Source organism: Labeo rohita, chromosome 21, assembly GCF_022985175.1.
Source record: "Labeo rohita strain BAU-BD-2019 chromosome 21, IGBB_LRoh.1.0, whole genome shotgun sequence".
Lineage (NCBI taxonomy): Eukaryota > Metazoa > Chordata > Actinopteri > Cypriniformes > Cyprinidae > Labeo > Labeo rohita.
Genome location: NC_066889.1, coordinates 18,193,400 through 18,209,862, shown reverse-complemented (window position 1 = coordinate 18,209,862; position 16,463 = coordinate 18,193,400). Strand labels below are relative to the sequence as shown.

The window sequence follows — 16,463 nt, the reverse complement described above, 5'->3', positions numbered from 1 at the left end:
ATATGCGAATATTACGAGGGAAACCCCACCAAATAATGTGTATTTTACCCCAGGTTTGTACTTTTTACCTGGGAATCCCAGCCGAAACATGATTGGGCTAGTTTTGAGTAGCAATTGAGGCAGGTTTTGTTGTGAAATCCTGGCAACCCTGGAACGAAAGTACACAGATGAAGAACTAGCCGCGTGTGACCTTTCCAACATGATTACCCAGTTCGTGAAGACACGTATGCACAACGCATAGCCAGTGAAAGATGAGCATTTGTTTAAAAAGTATATGAATGTTTTATTTTTTATTTCTAGAAAATGACATTGTTTTGCTAGATAAGACCCTTATTCCTCAGCTGGGAAGCTGTGTTGAAACTACAATTTGGACTTTTAACCCATTGCCCACCATTGGAGTCCACTATATGGAGAAAAACATGGAATGTTTTCCTCAAAAACCTTAATTTCTTTTCGACTGAAGAAAGACATGAACATCTTGGATGACATGGGGGTGATAAAATGATCTGGAAATTTTTATTCTGTAAGTGAATTAATCCTTTAATGCATCCTTTCTTGTTTCTTCCTAACTCCAAACTTTTGAGCAGTAGTGTAGTCACCATTCCTAGTAATTCAGGATACATTTATTTGTTTAAAAAAAACTGTGCAGTCTTAAAAAAAAAGCCAATTTAGAAATGTATAAAGAAGCATTTTATTAAAAGTGCTGTACATACACAAGGAAATGCGTGACCTTTTATAAGATAATATTTACAAAATCTACCTAGGAAAGTAAACAATGACATAAAAAAGCAAAACAAAAATGTATGTAATTGTGGCTTCTTTGGAAAGTCACTGCACCGGTCAAAAGTAAATAAGACAAACACCTGAGAATAGTTGTACCCTGTAGAGTCTTAATCCTGACATAATTATGTGTGACCTAAACCTCATAAAAAAAATTAAATAATAAAAAAAGTTCAATCAAAGCATATCTTTAACGGTGGAATTGAGAAAAGCATCAGTGTTGGCTTTCTTGGAGAGCTCGCTCTGTAATGGGAAACAAGATAAAACATGTTAACACATCTTTACTAGCTGAACACCGAATCATTATGTGCGGGGCTTAAAATGTTAATGATCTCTCTTGGGGCAATTAGCGGTCACAAATGAGCATCCTTCTTATCACTGATGCTCCATTAATAAACATCCGGGCAAGTAGTCTGATGCTGAGTGATTGGGCTTACGGTAAAAGCAGAGTAGCTCACTGGAACCGGTTTCTTGTCACTGTTGAACTCCTGCAGCGGCACACGTGGGCCAGAGCTGACCTCTGTAGTCTTGGTCCTCTGTTAGACCAAAAGACAAAAACACACCAAAATTAAGAAACATCACTGATCTTTAAGACATGTACAGATGATAGCACTTAACCTACAGATTTACACAGAGTACTGATTGTTGTTAATGCAACAGTGTCATCTAGTGTTAGCTTTAGGAACTTTTAACACTAGACTTATGTCTAAACCCAATCCTTTTTGGACTGATGTCAAGCCAAAAGCTTTGAACACAGAGTTGAATTGAGATCGGAATGCACCAGGCAGATGGTTTTAACCTTGGCAGAGAGTTGAGGTCTTCCTGGCACACACAGAAATGTGGTAGATGAGCTGGCGCTGCTGCTGCTGGCACTACTGATGCTGTTCACGGTGGCAGTGCGAGGTGCCAACATATTGGGCGTCTGAAACAATTGGAAGATGATTATGCGTTTTGATAAAATGCTTGTTTTTGCACATTCATGCTTAGGGAGAAAACAGATACCTTTCTGATTTTGTTAGGGGTGGGAGTGGTATATGTCGATCCAAGGGGTCTCTTTGTTGGAGTTTTAAACTGAGAGGTTTCTGTTTTCTTTGTCATCTGGAAGACACAGTTTAGTAAAAAAAAATATATATATATATATGAAAATCTATTAAAGTATGATACAGACACTCTATACTACAAGGTATTTCCTTCTTTTGTGTCTGAACATCATCTGATATTAGGTGATGGCTGATTTATGTGCTTTTCAATACTCAAATTGAATTAAAGGGGTCATCGGATGCCCATTTTCTACGAGCTGATTTGAGTTTATAATATACTTTGGTTAAAAATTCTGAATGGTGGTTTAAAAAAAACACCCTTTTCCCTTTTTACCTTGTCAAAATAAGCTCTGCAAAAATCAACCCATTCTGATGGATTGTTCCTTTAAATGCAAATGAGCTCCGCCCGCTCCACCCCTCTCTTCTCTCTGTGGAGTGACGAGCTCTGCTCGGAGAGATTGTTTACCTCAGCCGCATTTAGCGCGTTTAGCCGTGAAAGTTGCTAACTAGCATGTTATTAGGAAAGCTGATTGCAGAGATTCATAAAAAAAAAAACAAAACAAAACCCTTATACTCATTTCTGCTGTAGGTAAAGCTGGATCATGAATGATTTGCGCGAACACAGACATTTATGTAGATCGGGAGGCGCATTTCCTTCACAAACAAATGTAATCCACAGCATCTTCAGCGGCTCAGATGTCGAGAGTAAATAATGACCACTATGTTCATTATTACATCCAGCAACACAACACCTCAATCGCTCAATCAGAGATATTCTTGCCAACTTACATCCCTGCTCCGGCATCAAAATAGTGGAGGTCAGACTGTTACAGCAGATTTAGGGCAGGTCTGAGGTAAGACGCTCATGTCAATCAGAGTGAACTTTGCATCCGATGACCCCTTTAAATCTTGAAAGCGTTGAAGTGACGCTTGAGTGATCAAGAATATTCTAATATACTAATAAGCTTTCCTTTAATTGCTTTGTCCTTATTTTCTCTCCTTGCATCCTTCCCTCTTATTCAAGGGGGTGGAGCTAAGATGTGAGGCAAGGAAACAAGGGTGAACAAATAAGAAATGAGAAGCACTGAACGAATCTCACCCGTTCATTCTTTTCCTTGTCTTTCTGCAAGCGGTGCTCTTCCCACTGGCTGGAGATGTAATCCATAATCCTCTGACCTTGTACAAGAAAGGAAGTCCCCTGATTCTTTTCCCAAGCTTCCACATGGCTTCTTAACTCCTCTTCCAGCTGTTTGTGTAGAGATCCACAGGCAAATTGACATTACAAATCACACAACCACAACTTGTTTACAAAAATGTCTGTCATTAATTACTAATTAGACATTTGTTCATCTTCGGGAACACAAATGAAGAATATAGCTGCAAGAACCAGTAGGGTTCAAGCGCTTAAGACATTCAGGCATATAAGGAAAAAGATATTACATATTATTTAGTAAGGCTGTACCCACATAAATCAATGATTTTAAAAAAAAAAGCATTTTTGGCAAATCCAAGTAATTTACCATAGAATAGGGTAATCAGACATGCTACTTCCACAACCCATTCAGCACAGGATTTCTAAATTGCCTAATCCCCTTAAAACTTCGAATGCTGATTTAGAATCACCTGTCACATGTGCTCAGCAAGTTTTGAAAATGATTTGATGATTTGATTGACAGCAGTGGTTCTAGAGGCAAAGTTGTCCGGAACAAAGAGTTCTACAGTAGGACCATGAGTCAAACAGGCCCAGCAAGTTTCGTTCTGATCGGCCTTCCAATTGAGAAACGCAATTGTCCTTATAGACACATATGGCACTTCAGACCGAGACTGTGCACACCGATTTTCATGTTAATAGGATGAATGGTTGCGCAGTTATAGCCATTTTTATGTTTTTTCCCCCTCTTATATTGCCACCAAGTGGCCAAGCTCTATGATTTTCCCTGTGACCTCAGACTGAGCTCTTACTTAAGTGTTCTGAGTTTGGCTGAGATATCTAATTCCGTTTAGGAGTTATAGGCATTTTACTAAAAGTGGCCTTGCCCTTTTGAACATTTTGGCATCCCTTTGAGATGGTGAACGTCTTTCTGAACTGGTTTGCTTCCGATAGAGCAAAAAACCAGGACTATTTCGCAAAAGTAGGTTTTTCAAAAAAAAACAAACAAACAAAAAAAAAAAAAACCCACACACAATACCCAAAAATTTCAGCAGGCTCACGGTTGAGTCTGCATTTTGACCAGCGTAAGCCAAGGGTCAGGGAAAAAATTGTTGAATAAAGTTATTATTTTTGTTTTCTTTGCACACAAAATTGTCGTAGCTTCAAAAAAAAAAAGGATGGTTGAACCACTGATGTCACATGGACTATTTTAATGATATCCTTACTACCTTTCTGGGCCTTGGACATGGTAGTTGTGTTGCGGTCTATGCAGGGTGAGAAAGCTTTTGGATTTCATCAAAATTGTCTTAAATTGTGTTCCGAAGATGAACGAAGGTTTGGAATGACATAAGGGTAAGTAATTAATGAAAGAATTATTTTTTTTAGCAATAGCAAATGTGCAAGTACCTTTGGGAGCAATTTCTGCACTTTGGCCCTGTCCTTACTTTCTTTAAGCAGGGACCCTCCTCTGTTACTGAAGCGGTTTGGATCTGCAGCCTTTCTCTGTTAAGCAAAACATATGGAACAAAATGACACATTTGAAACCACATATGGAAGAGTTCACTTCAAGCATAGGACTTCTGAAATGCTTATACCTCAAACTCTTGAAAGAGAGCCCAGTTTCTCTTCCATTTTTCCAGGTCCTCCAATATGGGCTGTGTTACCTCATAGAAAGCCTTCATTCTCAGCAGCTCGGTGTCATGGAGGGCCAGCAGCTCCTCTGTGTAGTGATCTGTTCAACCAGAATGAAGCCCTTTTCCATTAGCAAAGAATACATTTTTATCCGTTTTTAATGGTTTTAAACACGGTTGGTGATTAATAATATAATCTACTCAACAACTCATAATTAATTAGCTACAATTACAATTAGTTTATAATTAAACACCCAAAAATGAAAATTCTGTCATTAATTACTCACCCTCATGTCATTCCAAACCTGTAAGATCTTTGTTCATCTTCAGAACACAAATTAAGATATTTAAGATGAAATCCGAGAGCTTTCTAACCAAAAATATCTTAACTACGGGTGAGTAATTAATGACAGAATTTTCAGTTTTGGGTGAATTATCCCTTTAAAGGAATATTTTGATGGATGAGTTTGCTTCTTCATCTGAACGAATTTGTTCTGATGAAGAAACTAATTAATCTATATCTTGGATGGCTCTGATGGCAAGTATGTTTAATATTTAGGTACACTATTCATTTGAACACATATTTGTGCTTGCTGAGAAAAGCTATGAATTTAAGATTATAAAGTTACCCGACTGCTTTTAAGTTTAATTAGGAAGACTCAGGCAACTTACCGTCACAGAAGTGAACACTGAATGGCTCTCTCTGTTCTGGTCCAAGCATGCATTTGTCCCATAGAACCACAAGCTCCTGTCGGACCTTATCAATCACCACCTCCAGCTGAGCCATCTGCAGTTCCTCCAGATGTTCCACATAGCCCCGCCACTGCAAGAGGAAATGCAGTCCATTAGCACTCGTTGCTAAACCACAAGGAGAATTAAGATCCCTGATAGGACATCCTGTGGGTTACATGCAAAAGCTCTCACCCGTCTGATATCATCAGAGAGAGTGCTCATGGCAGCCTCTCGGAACGCCTCGCCTTCCGGCTCAGGACAACTCAGACGATTCCACAGGCTCGTAGCTCGCTCCTTGAGTTTGTCTCGGGCTGAAATCAAGGATTCCTTTTTCAGTTCAAGCTGTGTGGAATAAAAATGTATTATTAGTATAATAATAATAATAATAATAATAATAATAATGTTTATCAGCCAGCTGGCAAGTATCTCTTTTTTTATATACTCATCTATTTATACTTACATAACCAATTTTAATTTACATTTGGTGCCAAATGTAATTTTGCCAAGCCTGCCAAGCTTGTTCAATAAACAGCCACTAGATGGTACTGCTAGTTCATGCAATGCTTTTAGACATAATATCCATGCAGAAACATTTGTATACATTTCGGAAGCAAAAGAAAAAAAAAGAAATAAAATAGTGTGTACATATATATATATATATATATATATATATAAAATAACTGCATTCAATTTGAATACATTTTAAATTGCAATTTATTCCTGTGATTTGAAAGCCAAATTTGGAGCATCATTACTCCAGTCACATGATCCTTCAGAAAGTATTCTAGTATTCTGATCAGCTGCTCAAAAAAAAAAAATAAAAAACATTTATTATTATTATTATTATTATTATTATTATTATTATTGTTTATGCTGAATACAGAAGAGTAGAATTTTTTTCAGATTTCTTTGATGAATAGAAAGTTCAGAAGAACAGGATTTATCTTTTGTATAAAGATAAATTTACCGATTTATCTTAAATCAAAAAACTAACCAAAAATACTGATTCCAAGTTTTTGAATGGTATAGTATATAATGTTACAAAAGCTTTTTATTTCAAATAAATGCTGATCTTCGGATCTTTCTATTTAAAGAATCCTGAAAAAAAAGTACTTAACTGTTTTAAATATGGTTAATACTACTACTACTACTACTACTACTAATAATAATGATAATAAATGTTTCTTGAACAGCAAATCAGCATATTAGAATGATTTTTGAAGGATCATGTAACACTGAAGACTGAAGTAATGATGCTGAAAATTTATCTTTGATCACAGGAATAAATTACATTTTAAAATATAGTCAAATAGAAAGCAATTATTTTAAATAGTAAAAATATTTCACAATATTACTGCTTTTGCTGTATTTTGGTTGAATTAAATGCAGGCTAGGTGAGCAGAAGAGAGAAAAAAAAACTTTTGACATTTACAAAACTAATACTACTGTTTTTTCATTGTTGTTTAAAGGAAAAAAATAATTAGCACCTGGCTGAGCAGCAGTTTCAAGGCTTTGATATTATCATGCGTGAGCAGAAAAATATCAGTATCGGGGCAGATGCTCTCCCGTTCCAGACTGCTCTCGGGTTCATGTCCCATCTCATCCATCAGGTTCCTGATGTCCTCTCTGAGCCCAGAGAACACCTTCTCCCTGCTCACCTACAAACACAGAGCTTAAGTCATAAAAGCATCCAGGACAGAAACTTACAAGCAATCTGAACATGTCCAAAAAGAAAAAGAATAGATACTTTTTCTTTGCCAAGTTTCTCAACATGTTCCTGGAGTTCCTGCAGCTGGGTTTGAGAAGGCACGCTTCCTGACGGAATGTAATATGGCGTAGCGCATAAAGTCACGCACAACTCCTCGTCCTGCTTCTTCAGATCACTCAGCTCTCTTAAACGCTCATTCTTCTCCTTTAGAAGAGATTCAACACGGCACCGCAGGTTCTTCTCCATCTGGAGGACTGTGAGGTTGTCCTCCAACTATAAAAAGATTGTAGGATAGCTTTCCATAATTAGGGTTAAAATTTCAAGTGACAATTTCAGATAAGCATCACAGGTCTTACTTTATATGGTTCCAGTGCCAGTTCCAAGCACAGTGTATCCAGTTGTTTTTGGAAGGTAATGACGTCGGTTTTGATGCGATGTCTTAAGGCCTCTTCCTCCATGATCATTGAATGCAAAAGCTCCTATAAAACACATAAGTCAGAGTGAGCATCATGCACAAATTGATAAGATGTTATGCATGCAAAGGCAGAACTTACATCTATATGTTTTTTCACAGTTTGCATTCGTTCTACCCTCTGCTCCTCCATGATGCCGATACTGTCCCATATGTCCACAAGCCTGGCCATGGCATGATTGATCTCAGTCACCAGAGAGAATGCCAGAGCTTCACTGCTCATGAAAACATATGGAAATAAATGTGATTAAATGAATACTTACAGATCTTAGGGTGTTTGGACTGACCATTCAATTTCACAACATCTTTTTGGCATGCAATGAAAGTGAATGGTGACTAAGAAACATTATCTTTTGAGTTCAAGAGAATGTCAATCGCTTTTGGAGCAACATAAAAGGTGAGCAAATGATGACAGAATGTGTATTAGTATTATATTGATGTATGTTTTGGCTGAACTATCCCTTAAACACGGTCATATCACCTAAATAAGCAGTAAAGCTCACGTCAACAAAACATCAGCAAGGCGTTACACATGAGTAATAAAGTAACGTTAACGTTGCACTACCAGTCAAAAGTTTTTGAACAGTAAGATTTTTAATGTTTTTTTTTTTTTTTAAAGTCTCTTCTGCTCACCAAGCCTGCATTTATTTGATCCAAAAGATAACAAATATACGTACTATTTTAAATAACCGCTTTTTATTTCAATTATTCATATGATCAAAAAAACAAACATTAAAAATCGTACTGTTCAAAAACTTTTGACTTGTAGCGAACGTTTATTTAATACTACTAAGTTACAACGTCAGTAAAACTCGCTGCATAACCAAAAAAAGAGGTAATTTATTAACTAGCATGTGTTTTATATTAACTTACCAGGCACAAGCTAAGATAATGAGACACGTCCATAATATAATTTAACCTGACACTGGTTTGGCAGTTTAACAGTTTCGACTTAAACTACACACACTTACCTTCTGCGACAAGACATCGTTGTACCCCACTAACGCACAACTTTATCGGTAAACTAAATAAAATATGACGTATGAAAATAATAACAGTCCTCTCGCTCTGCAGCCTACGAGCGGTAAAATTTGAATCGCAGCTGACGTCTTCTTGTCTTCTTCACTGGATGAAGCGGGAAAAGAGACTCGTAGAGTCACGAGTGTGGCGCCACTACGCGTCCCGGAGCGAAATAGGTTCATTATAATCGATCACATTCCGTAGTGATTTGTGATAACGACGGTTATCCTTTAGGATGTTAGTGCGATGAATTATTGGAAAAAACTTTGTTCCACTTAATAGATAAGAAATCTGCTCTTGGAGGTACAAACCACAAAATCTGCAGTCTGTGGGGTATCTTCAACTAAGGTACAGTAATCTGTAATGTAACCTTTGTATTTGTGTTCTTCTTGGCAAAGACATGGACAGTTGTTCCTTTACAAGAGGTCTGCAGGCGGTCCACCTATAGAGAGTTTGCTTTTATGTCACGGTTTGGTCAGTTACCTGGATGTGCAGCCATATTGGAGATACTCGGATGTAAACAAAAGCATGGATTGCACAGTTAGTGTACTACTAAATACGTTGTTATGCTAATTTATGCTGTCTAAACCACAGAAAAAAACGTGTGGAAGCTGCTAAATCATATAGGGAAGGACTTTTTGACAAACTAAAGTTAATAGGTGGTAAAGATATGTACGAGCAGTATTAATTAAGATATTAGCCTAATATTTCACCTTCCTGACCAAACATGATAAGAACAAACATGAAATCATGGAAATCCTGGTTCAGTCTGGCCGTCCATAAACGCCTTTTGTTCCTCAGACAGTTTTTTGCACTCTTCTCCTTGATTTGTTAAAACTTTTGTTAGTCTATAGTACTCCAAATGTTTTTCCTGGTCTGACCGATTAGTACAGTCCAAAACATGACAATAACTGGGCATTTTCAGCAACAATAATCAGCAAAATATGTCGGCACAGTGGCATTGTTTACGTTCTTTGCTGCCAGAATGGCCGACTGATGATGTGAAAATATTCTATTACGGTTTGATCTCAAACTATTTTGTACACAATACAATTAAGTGAACTGAAACCAAAAAGCATAGTGTATCAATCAAAATTTATTAGAAAAGAACTCAAATTAAGATGTTTTTGCAATGTAATCATCACAACCAAGTGTGTAAAACATGAATATGGTGTGTTATACAGTATCATGAATAGGCTATAAAATATGCATGAACCTTGAGGCAACAAATGTATCCAAATGGAATCTAAGAGTAATACAAATAGTAGTTATTGACACTGGTTTAAAATATAATCACATCTCCAGGCAAAATTCGTACTTTACTTTTATTTCCTCAAGAACACTATAAAAACATTTTCACATTTTAAAGGCAGTATAACAGGCAGCTCAAAATCACAGATCTGAATTGTCTTATCATTGTCCTGTTTTATTTGACTTTTATTAATGGCAAGTTTTGCACCAATCACATTCACACACAAAATTATCTGTCTTATTGTATATTTCACATTTAAAAGGGCATTAAATATTAAATTAATGTGTCAGTAATATCACAAAACATTGATATTATTTGTTAGAGTTTCTTTTTAGTAAATAAAAAAAACTTAATATGAGGCATAATTCCAGTGTGTGTAATAATAACCCCTGAGTTTGTACAGTAGCAGAATATTCAAAATATTCACAGTCAGTTTTCAAACAGGAGTCGATTTTTTTATGCCATCATGTTGATTTCATAAACATATTCAGCATTCATTATTTTCTAAGAGCTGAATATCATATTTCATGTTTTAACAGAGAATATGTTTTTCAGCTCTTGAGGCCCATTTGTGGACACATCACACAGATGAGTCATTAACCAGTTGAGTCGTACGAGTAGCAAAACAAACAGCACTGTGTATGGTATGAAATGACAGTTGTTCCATGTTTTTGTCAGCAGCCCCAAAGAAAGAGCCTCTCCTTAAAGCATCTATTACTGGTGTGTTGCAGCAAGCCAGAATTACATTCACGCCAACTTCTTTATAGTCTTTTAAAACCATTTTGAAGGTGCTCACTCCTGCTGTGTCTATTATGGAGATGCAGGAGCAATCTAAGATGATGGTATGAAAATCTATGTTTTTTGAAATCAAGTTTACACTTACATCTCCATTTGTTTCATCTACTGCCTTCTTCGCTGCCTTTTCTCTAGCTTTTTTCTCCAGTTTTCTTCTGCGGGTTATTTCAAGGAATGGCTCAAGATCAGTTGCTTTATATAAAGATTTTAAAAAGAAGTCTTTGTTGGCGTAAAACAGAGGCGACTGAAAACGAAAGATTTTTACTTTTGGAACAGGTGAAAGATTATCATACTCTTCCATGTCTTCAAAGTCGTTGGTTTGTTCAATTTGTCCCAGTAACGAAACCTTAGGATTCTGAGTCTGGGCCACCACGCAGATCAAAGAGAAGACCACCCCGATCGCCAATCCAAGCTCTACGCTAATTAAAGCAGTTGAGCTCATGGTCATGAACCAGACAATTGCCTCAATCTTGCTTTCACGCCATTGCTTAGGCACGTCTAGAAATTTGCGCAGGGCGCCCCGCAGACTGACGATGATGATGCAGGCGAGGACACATTTCTGTAGGGCGTAGAAAAATGGTGCAAAGAAGAGAAGGACCAGAAGAACCACTAAGGCACTCACTATGCTGGAGACCTGAGTCTTGCAACCTGTTGAGTCCTTCACCATAGTTTTCGCAAGGGCCGCACTTGTCGTGAAAGAATGGAAGAATGATGGAATTATATTGCAGAACCCAATTGCGATCATTTCTTGGTTGGGCTTAACCGTGTAACCATTCTTTTTAGCAAACATCTCGGACAGCGAAACGGTAAACGCAAAACTTATAACAGCTAATGGAATGGCATCATATGCTACACGGGGCATCAATTCAAAGCTGGGCACCTTTGGCGGAACGAAACCGGTTGGAATGGCACCTGAGATACTGGAGCTAAACTGTCCGTTTAGATCAGCAAAGTGGGAAACTATTGTGGCAACTGCCACTACCACCAGTTCTGTGGGCAGCGGTATCTTCAAACGGTCCTTATAGCGATCCTGGATCTCTTTTCCTGCAACCAGCACTGTGATGCAAATGGCACTTGTTATTAAGTCACAGAAGTTGGTTTTGTGGATGTTCTTGAAGATGTTGATCCATGTGACCACCACTGTGCCGTAGCCTTGGTGTCGAGGGATCTTAAGGCCGAGCAGGTACTTTGCCTGGACAGTGAGGATAGTGCAAGATGCCCCAGTGGCAAAGCCATCAAGCATAGGAGCAGACAGATAAATGGAGACAAACCCCAGCCTGAGAACAGCCATCAGCACCTGAGAAGAAAATACAATACACCATAAATAAAGTAAATCCATCACCGAAGGGCACTTATGGTGCTTTTCCACTGCATGATACGGCACGGTACAGCTCACTTTGGTCCTTTTCCACTGCATGGCTTGGCTCTGTACTGCACACTTAAAGGGTTAGTTCAGCCAAAAAGAACAATTCTGTCATTAACCAGTAATACCTTAGTTCGTCATAGCTAGCAAGAGTCCTACCATGTTCAAAGTCCAGAAATGTAACAAGAACACAGACAAAATAGTCCATGTAACATCAGTGGTTCCACTGTAATTTTATGAAGCTATGAGAATATTTTTTGTTGTGCAAAAAAACTAAAATAACAACTTTATTCAACAATTTGTTACCTCCGCGTCATCCTAGCACGATTTCTGAACATAAACAAGGATCTTGAACGTGGTAGGACTCTTGCTGTCAATGAAGAGTCAGAGAGCTCATGAAATTCATCAAAAATATCTTAATTTTTTTCCAAATATGAACGAAGGTCTTACGGGAATGTAATGACATTAGGGTGAGTACCACCTTGGTTGAGGTTCCAAATGAGCCATACCTACAATGTGATGTGTTTACACTGCAGATCACTGATTGGTCAGCCAGCATCTGCAGCAAATCTTAGCAGCAGCAGCCAATCTTTGCTTAAAAAAAAAAAAAGAAAAAAAAAAAAAGAACGGCAGTAGAGGCAGCATAACTAGTCTAAACTCCCAACCACTTTGAAGCGGTGCTAACTGCAGTGGAAAAGCAAGTGAGCCAAGCCGAGCCGAATCGTGCCGAGTCGTACCACGCAGTGGAAAAGCACCAACAGATGTACGACTAATCATGACTGCCATGGTGAAGAGTTGTTCCAAGCCAAAGTGCTCAAAATGGGTCACTTCAAAGGATGCTTTGAAATGACTCGCTCCCATGATTCTTTGCAATGCACTTCAAGGATCAGTTGTTTGGTTCCCTACACCCTTCATTCCTTCAAATCTCTCACTCACATTTATTTAAATTTTTGTATTTTACTTGAGTGTTTTAAGAATGTGTACATACCTGGTAGACTCCAGCAAGAAATGTTAAAGCTGTGGCAATGCTAATGGCGTAGCATTCCTTTCCACATTCCATATTCAGTGCCATGATCTTCAAGTTGACCAGAGTAGTGTTAGCTTCCCCAGTGCTATTTAACCCAAATGCGCTTTTCGTACTGTCTTCATTCAGATCGAAGCCTGCAAGGTAGACCTCTCGGTCTACAACTTGTCCAACCATCAGACTCATGAGGCTAAAGATGCCCACTGAAACATGTTTTGACGTTCCCATGAGAAAGTAAATGATGTTTGCGAAAAATGATGTGTACAAGCCATAGATGGGTTCCAAGCCAGCCAGCAGGCAGTACGCAATTGCTTGAGGGATCAGTATGATGCCAATTATGAGGCCAGACATCAGATCTCCCCATAAATATTCCTTCACGTTGTACTTCGGAAGCCATTTCACTACAGGGAAGAAGCCTGTTAGAGTCTTCTTCACTTTAGTTCCTGAACAAGAGAGGTTTCTCTGCAACTTGGTCTTGATAATCTCAGGAATCCGTTTCCTCTGACGCTCTCTACGTTTTAGTGGGCCCACAGTCACAGAGTTGAGGTCCTCCATGGCTTTCAGTGATGAAGGACCCATGGACTGATGAGGCTTTTAAGACAGCTCCTGAAAAGTGGACAAAGACCTTTGATCAGTAAGTGATCTCCTTTAAAGATCAAACTGGAGGTCTGTTAAATAGGGGTAACTGATTAATCGTTGTGCATGGAGCAAGTATGAATGGAAAAGAGTTTCCTGTGTTTTCTTTTTTCAGCTGTTTCTGCTGGAACAAGTCAATAATTAGTCATGCAAGTTAACATGATTATCAAAGGTTATACTCCAATCAGTGTTTGAGAGTGTTTAACGTGCTTCATTGGAAATGATTCTCACATGCTTTTCTTATCAAAGCCTCTAAAGCTGTTTGATCTGTAATGCTAATACAGCTATTTTATGATGGTAACGATGTTAAAGTCCTTTCCCTTTTATAATCATTGTTGAAACTCCATGAATTACAAGTAGAGATGTACTGTATGTGGCACAACAAGCAAATCTGTGTATCGCTTAGCGATTCAAAGCAATTCCTGAGTAAAAATGTCCAGTTACTAAATAGTTCACAGCGAAATCTCACCAAACATTTATTTTGGTTTCTTGTTCCATTAAGTCCTCTTCATGTCAATGTGGCAGGCATCTGCTGTAGGCTTTCTTGACAATGGTCTCTATTCAAAGCAAACTACGTGTGCATGCTATTTATCTTCAATTGTCTTTTTACTGAAGGGTCGTAAAATCACTACTTAGATATGAGATTGTTTTCCATGATGGTGTCCCATAAAGTTTATAGGTCTATATTTGAACTGGCATTAACATCAGTAAACTCTTTTTTTTCCTCCACAATTGTTCTTCTGCAAAAGTACATGTGTGCGCAGTGTGTTTTTGAATTTTAAGACAGAAATAACCAATTGAGCAACTATTAAGTACAACACTCACCTGAATAAGTGGTCAACCTATAAAATGAACAAAACTGCTTAGATGTATTCACTAACCTCTCTACACCCCGCCTCTCACCGCCTAAATGGAAAGTAATGGTGTAAGTCCATGCTTCAGACCTTCAGGCAGACCTTTCTGACATCAGTCGTTTTCATAGGCTGTAAGAACAGAAGGCGGAAGTGTTGTATCTCTCCTGGGTTAAACATATGCTAGTTTGTAGTGCTCTGCATTGAGCAACAGCAGGGCATCATGTCAATAAGGCGTAAAGAGTCAATCTTTTACTGGTTCTTATTAGATGGAGCAAAGCCAGATCACACATTAGATAATACTACGAAATATAATGAAAATAAGTTTCATCTGAACTAGTTAAATGAATTATAGACTGGACTATGTAGTGCAACGAGCTATGTGAGAAGAAATGAAAATACATTTGCTTTGTTACGCAATTGCAATTGTTATGCAGTTACGCAGTTTATTATGTTGTTACGCAATTATGCAATTTACACCTAGTGGATAGCAAAGATTTATGCATTAAAGTGCATATACTAGATTTAATTGTAAAGTGTGTGAATACTTTCTACTCTTTGTCTTATAGCTATACAGTTTCTATTAAAAAGCAATAGCAGGGCAACCTGGCCAAGCGCAAAGAGTCAATCTTTTACTAGTTCTTCTTAAACTGAGCAAAAACATTTCACACATCAGACCGTTCCATGAAAAATAAAGAAATAGCAGAATCAGTGTTTCATCTGAACTAGTTAAATGAGTTATATACTGGCTTAGTGAACTAGTTTTACAATTGGCTCTTTGTTTGTTGCATGTTCAATGGCAGGCAGTGTCTAAAAATTGCACACTGACTTGAAGATGCTGTTGTTTGGGCTACTTACAGGATGTATGGCATTTATACTGTGAAAAATTGTGTGAAATACGACGTACACATTTCTACAGAGACTATTTTATCATAAATCTTCTGCTTTTAAATATAGGTCCCATTATGTGGGACATTTTTTTGGCTCTGTGTATTGCATAATATTTGTCTCATACTGTTTTTGTGTGTGTGTGTGCAGGTTTCCATTCATTGAAATTATTACTATTGTGTCAATAAATAACAAAGAGCCAGTTCAGGTAATCTCTCAGTTTATTCTTTGAAATGTAAGCCTCCGTCATCTGGTAGAATAATGACTGTGTGGTTAAGTAAAATATCCTTTCTGATCTTTCTTCATAATTGCAGACATAGTTGTTGTTATTATGTGTAAAGATAGAGATCTCAGTCCACTTTATATGAAATAGAACAATGACGGTGTGGTTAAGAAAAATGTCCTTTCTGACCTTTTTTCATTATTGCAGACATAGTTGTTGTTATCAGGTGTAAAGATAGAGATCTCAGTCCACTTTATATAAAATGCGTCAGTTATGAGTCATACTTTATGAGTGAATATAAGTGAATGAGAGACAGACCTTCAAATATGGTCTTTGGCAAACTGAGATCTTGTGTAAGATATGTCTTATATAGATAACATGTAGAAATAAATGGTTTAACTTCCGTGTCATATAATAATCCCTAAAGTGTCTAAAATCATAAAATGATTTGACATGACATAAATGTGCCAAAAGGCATGTTCCTTTATCTTCATTTCCTGTTAAATATGCATGTGATTTCATACTAACATATGAACACTTTGTATAAAAGGAAGCCCACTACCATATAAAGATTGAGGATGAATATTTTGTGAAACAGTGACTCACCCTTAGCATAGGAGCGGATGAGTAGAATGGAGAATACATTTGCCATGCCTTCACTGCTGAATTTCCCGGTGCGCTTTAGCTTGACTGTCTGAATAGAGCAAAGGATTGTGGGTAAAGATGTTGCTCCGCTTTCTTAACCCTCAGCAACCAATCATAGGCAGATGGAGATGGAGGAAGACAGAGAAGGGAGGGGGGGCTGTGGGCTGATCACCATAGAAACAGTGCCACCCACAGTCACTACTTAGTATTACTGAATTTGTATGTGGCTGAAAGCATCTGAGTAGTTAACTGT

The 16,463-nt window shown here is 37.8% G+C and overlaps 2 protein-coding genes across 3 annotated transcripts; both read right to left on the bottom strand.

The window, feature by feature from the left end:
• Positions 1-677: 677 nt before the first annotated feature.
• On the bottom strand, positions 678-8,668 carry zgc:86764 (uncharacterized protein LOC797431 homolog). The gene is made up of 14 exons (XM_051093492.1): positions 8,485-8,668; positions 7,596-7,728; positions 7,398-7,520; positions 7,081-7,314; positions 6,821-6,991; positions 5,526-5,675; positions 5,274-5,424; positions 4,566-4,702; positions 4,378-4,473; positions 2,920-3,066; positions 1,783-1,878; positions 1,580-1,702; positions 1,218-1,316; positions 678-1,023 (listed from the first exon to the last, which is right to left on the bottom strand). The coding sequence occupies exons 1-14, from the start codon at positions 8,499-8,501 to the stop codon at positions 958-960; spliced, it is 1,743 nt and encodes a 580-aa protein (XP_050949449.1). The 5' UTR covers positions 8,502-8,668; the 3' UTR covers positions 678-957.
• Positions 8,669-9,611: 943 nt separating this feature from the next.
• On the bottom strand, positions 9,612-16,263 carry slc26a1 (solute carrier family 26 member 1). 2 transcript variants are annotated; one of them, XM_051093490.1, is made up of 4 exons: positions 16,172-16,263; positions 14,485-14,586; positions 12,932-13,573; positions 9,612-11,877 (listed from the first exon to the last, which is right to left on the bottom strand). In XM_051093490.1, exons 3-4 carry the CDS (start codon positions 13,544-13,546, stop codon positions 10,366-10,368), a joined length of 2,127 nt encoding a protein of 708 aa, XP_050949447.1. In that variant the 5' UTR covers positions 13,547-13,573; positions 14,485-14,586; positions 16,172-16,263; the 3' UTR covers positions 9,612-10,365. The 2 variants fall into 2 exon arrangements, with proteins under 2 accessions (XP_050949447.1, XP_050949448.1); XM_051093491.1 differs by lacking the exons at positions 14,485-14,586; positions 16,172-16,263 and adding an exon at positions 14,073-14,406.
• Between the last annotated feature and the right edge of the window lie 200 nt (positions 16,264-16,463).

Bases quoted from the DNA above. Each gene is read 5' to 3' on its own strand.
- zgc:86764 (XM_051093492.1), bottom strand. The intron at 7,315-7,397 runs GTAAGACCTGTG...ATCTTTTTATAG, and splicing joins TGGCACTGGAACCATATAAA to TTGGAGGACAACCTCACAGT. The intron at 5,425-5,525 runs GTGAGAGCTTTT...TTCCTCTTGCAG, and splicing joins TCTCTGATGATATCAGACGG to TGGCGGGGCTATGTGGAACA.
- slc26a1 (XM_051093490.1), bottom strand. From the start codon at position 13,546: ATGGGTCCTTCATCACTGAAAGCCATGGAGGACCTCAACTCTGTGACT. The intron at 11,878-12,931 runs GTATGTACACAT...TTTTCTTCTCAG, and splicing joins TTCTTGCTGGAGTCTACCAG to GTGCTGATGGCTGTTCTCAG.